Source organism: Lipotes vexillifer, unplaced genomic scaffold, assembly GCF_000442215.2.
Source record: "Lipotes vexillifer unplaced genomic scaffold, Lipotes_vexillifer_v1.1 scaffold1086, whole genome shotgun sequence".
Classification (NCBI taxonomy): domain Eukaryota; kingdom Metazoa; phylum Chordata; class Mammalia; order Artiodactyla; family Lipotidae; genus Lipotes; species Lipotes vexillifer.
Genome location: NW_006771242.1, coordinates 870519 through 874305, shown reverse-complemented (window position 1 = coordinate 874305; position 3787 = coordinate 870519). Strand labels below are relative to the sequence as shown.

Sequence of the window (3787 nt, the reverse complement as noted above, 5' to 3'; positions counted from 1 at the left end):
TCAGTTTACTGACACGGAAATAAAATATCTGAAATAGAGATGGTTTCCTTAGATGAGAGAATACTCCACTTTTTAAAAACATAGTTCTGACATCTTATTTGATCAGTTGACTTTTAAATAAAATATTTAAGACAAGTTCAACATGCAGATGACGGTCCAGTTCATCCCATGTAGAAAACACTGTAGCTTTTGCATGATTTTGAGGTTTTAGACTCTAATTAGTAGAAACCAACTTTTAAATTAGCAGTTCATTTTCTTGTCTGATAAAATATTGTGTGAATAGTTAATAGTCTAGTCTGACTCGGTTTTCACTGTTTTCATAGGGCTTGGGGACAGGATATTTTGGGTAGTGTATAACCCTAAGGAATCATCATGTAGAAAGGACCAGGGTAAAAAAGCTGTAGATACATGTTCCTCAAATGTTGTTCCCAGGAAAAGTAGATTCACTTTGCTGGTGTATTAAGATGAGTGCCTTCCAGTGTTACTTCAGTCCACTAGAGTATATTTTGCTGGTGTGCTCGTGTGTTCCTTCCCTGTCTTGAAGTTTGGATGTTTTTGTTGGTTGTTGAGACAGCAACAGCCATGGCCAGCGGCATCTCTGTGGATGGGGCGGGATGGCTGCACGTCTTCTCCGCCTCTTGCCTGATGTCCTCTTGAAATCTTTTAACAGTTGTTGCTTCGGGTCAGGTGCTCGTGAGATGGCCTCTTCCCTGACTCCCAAAACTGGAACAGGGAGAAGGAATCAGGTTCTACCGGCTACATTAACTGGTTTCCACCATTTAACCCTGGGATTTTCCCTTGAGTTCTAAAGTGGCGGGTGGGTGTAGCATTAAGGGAAACAGAGTGACAGAAGCCTAACGTGGGTGGCCCAGGTGCCCAAAGCAGGGAGAGAAAAAGCACGAAGAAGGGGTGAGCCCTTTCCCCACCTCAGCTCCCACCCCCGATGTGGCCTGTGACAGCTCGTGCAGTTCTGTTTCCTAGAAGACCTTCCAAACATTATTGAGTCAGTTCTCACTGGGGAAGCAAGTAGGAGCTTTTTTCTGCATCTCTAATCGGCGTGGAATGGTGCCTGGGCTGTATTGACCGGCTATGGGATATGCTGGCGGTCACAGTTGTCTTTCACGAGGAAGAGCACCAAGTGACGCTGGTTGTCATTCTAACTCCGCTGTGTAGCAGCGTAAATAGTCCCCTTTCTAACCAACCTGGTGGGAAAAGTCAATATCCCATCAGCAGAGGAGGTAAACACATCAGGAGCTGTGCCCTCTCTCTTCCTCCCCTGCTCCGTCTCACCACAGCTCTGTAAATGTCTCTCCCCGTCACACATGCATTTGTGTCATTCACATGCATGGGGCGCTGGCCTCGGGCCGCCACTGCCACTGCTCAGGCCATTGTTGTGTACTCCCAGACTCCGATAATTAGAACTTTCAAAGTGTCTCTCTCCTCGCTTAACGATGCGCCCCCCTCTCTCTCTTCTCGCCTCTTTCCACCCCCTCTGGGCATTTAAATCCTCTCTACAAAACTTTTTGCTGTTGTTTTTTGAAAGGCAATTGATGTAATTTAGAAAAGGTTGTGGAGAACAAACACTAATGTGTAGCTAAGGAACAAAAACCTGGAGACCAGGTTTTCATTTTCCAGGTGCTTTGTAGACTTCACTGTTGCTCTGTTGTTTCCGTGGGGTTTTTTCTTTTGGTGATTGATATGCACTCCCTTCCGTGTTTCCTTCCCGATGCTTTCCCGGGGCGCCGGACAGCCTCGCTCCCCCCCAGCCTCCTTGGCCCAGGCCAGCATCTGGGGGCCTGCCCGTCTCTATCTGGGAGCAGTGACACGGGGTGCAGGGACAGTGAGGGGCACGGGGCACAGTGAGCCTTGCCGAGCGTGGGCTCAGGGTTTTGGCTACCTGGGTTTGCTGTTTCTGCATCCTAGATCTCCAGCTATGTGCCCTGGGGCAAGTGACTTAACCGCCCAGTTTCCTCAGCCATCAGATGGGGAATTTTTTTTAGAAGGGCCTCTCCAAACACCTCACAGGGTTCCTGAGCAGCTTTGAACAAAAGCTGTGTCATCTTAACCATTCTGGGCGGGGTTGGCAACCCCAGGGCTCACCCCCGTCCCCAAAAGAACAGACCTGGGTATCTCTGCCCAGTGCTCCTTCCAAAGAACCAAATGTAGAGGTCTCACACCCTGGGGAGGGAAAGGAAGGACCCTCTCTCTCCGGCTGAGAGTACCCTTCTCTAAGGCCAGGGATGAATGGGGTGGAAGGAGCAGAGGAAGGACGGCTGCACCCCTCAAGTTCACAGGCACACAGTGTGGACAAAGAAGAAAAAAAGCAATCTTGCCAATGGGCAGGTACTCTCCAGACAGCCTACCCCTCGCCTCTTTGAGCAGAGGAGATTTTGTGTAGCAGAGGGACGCAGATGGAAGGGACTAGAAGAAACTAACTAGGCCCAGCTGATCTGGGGAGTTTGAGTTGGGAGGCTCTGCCTTCCTTTTGAGACAAACTAGTTCCTGCCACATCCGAACTTTGCATGCAGTTGTGTGCATGTGCTTGACAGTGCCGCGAATCCGGTGTCTGGGAGTGGAGTTCACCTTGCTTGCCGCACACGGCCGTGCACCTGCAGTTCCCGTCAGTCGTCGGTCGAGGGTGGCTCTGTCCCTGGTGCGCTGAGTCAGCTAGGTACTGAGAAGTGGCGGGCAGGGGGAAAGAAGAAAGGCTTCTACAGAGGAATCTCGGGGTCCCTTCCCCACCCCACCCCCCCGGCATGGGACTGGCCTCAGGGGTAGACCAGCCACAGGACCGTGAGGACATCTGACCTGGAGGTGAGAACAGAATGCACAGCCCCTGCTTCTGGTGCTTGAGCAATACTGAATGCTCTTTAAAAGAAGCTGCCTCTGAGACTTGTAATCCTTTTACTTTTATTTCTTTTTAGATAAGTTGAAGAAGCAGTTTTTTACCCCCAAAGTTCTTCAGGACTATAGAAAACTCAAGAGCACAGCAGAGCAGTTCTTGTCCCAAAGTGGCTACTCCGAAGTGAACCTCAGCAAACTCTTTGCCGATTGTGCTGTGCGGTCCTGAGGGGTTCCCGGAAGTGGACGCTCGGGGGCGGTGGAAGGAAGACCCGCATCCTCGGCACCTGCACCATGGCCCTGGCTGCTTCCCCTGCCTCGCTTTTCCTTTGGGACTACATATCATGTTTGTGTGGATGTGGCTTGGGAGGGGGATTATTAAGGGGGAAGGGACTGCAAAAATATTTAATCTACCAAGCATCAGAGAACAGCAAAACCACCTTCCACTGACAGTATACCTCGTGCTGTTGAAACACCACCTGGAGATGGCTGCTTCACATTCGCATTGGGGACTGGATTTCTAGGGGAGGGGTCGGTGAGGGAAGAGAAACTGAGAGTGGCTGGGATGCAAGTCGCCCCAAGCTTTGCCCCAGGACCTTCAGCAGAGGCGCCCCCAGAAAGAGGGGTTTGTGGAGCTTGGTTGGAGGGCTGACACTTTTGCCTTTTCACGGGCCAGTTAAATGCAGTCTGAACCCAAGTGCTTCCCGGGCTGCTGGCTCCAGGAGTGGCTATCCTTTTCAGTCTTTCTATCATATAGGTCGCCAAGGGGGGAGATTTAGAAGCCTTGCACTGACTTAATAGATTAAACAGAGCTTACTTGTGTATTGAATTTCTCCAAAGCCCAGCATGCACGCATACAGGCACGCTGGGCAGCCGTTTTACACTCACCTTCCTTTTTTACTTCCTCAAGTAGAAAATCTAGGTAAAGGTTTATACAAAAGGAAAG

General features: G+C 50.2%; 1 protein-coding gene across 1 annotated transcript in view; it reads left to right on the top strand.

The window, feature by feature from the left end:
* The window catches only part of POLA1 (DNA polymerase alpha 1, catalytic subunit), a 308279-nt gene extending 304699 nt beyond the window's left edge, over positions 1-3580 (top strand). Inside the window, exon 37 of the mRNA XM_007446575.1 lies at positions 2925-3580. Coding sequence (XP_007446637.1) covers positions 2925-3070 — 146 coding nt within the window. The 3' untranslated portion in view covers positions 3071-3580. The remainder of the gene's footprint in view (positions 1-2924) is intronic.
* The last annotated feature ends 207 nt before the right edge of the window (positions 3581-3787 follow it).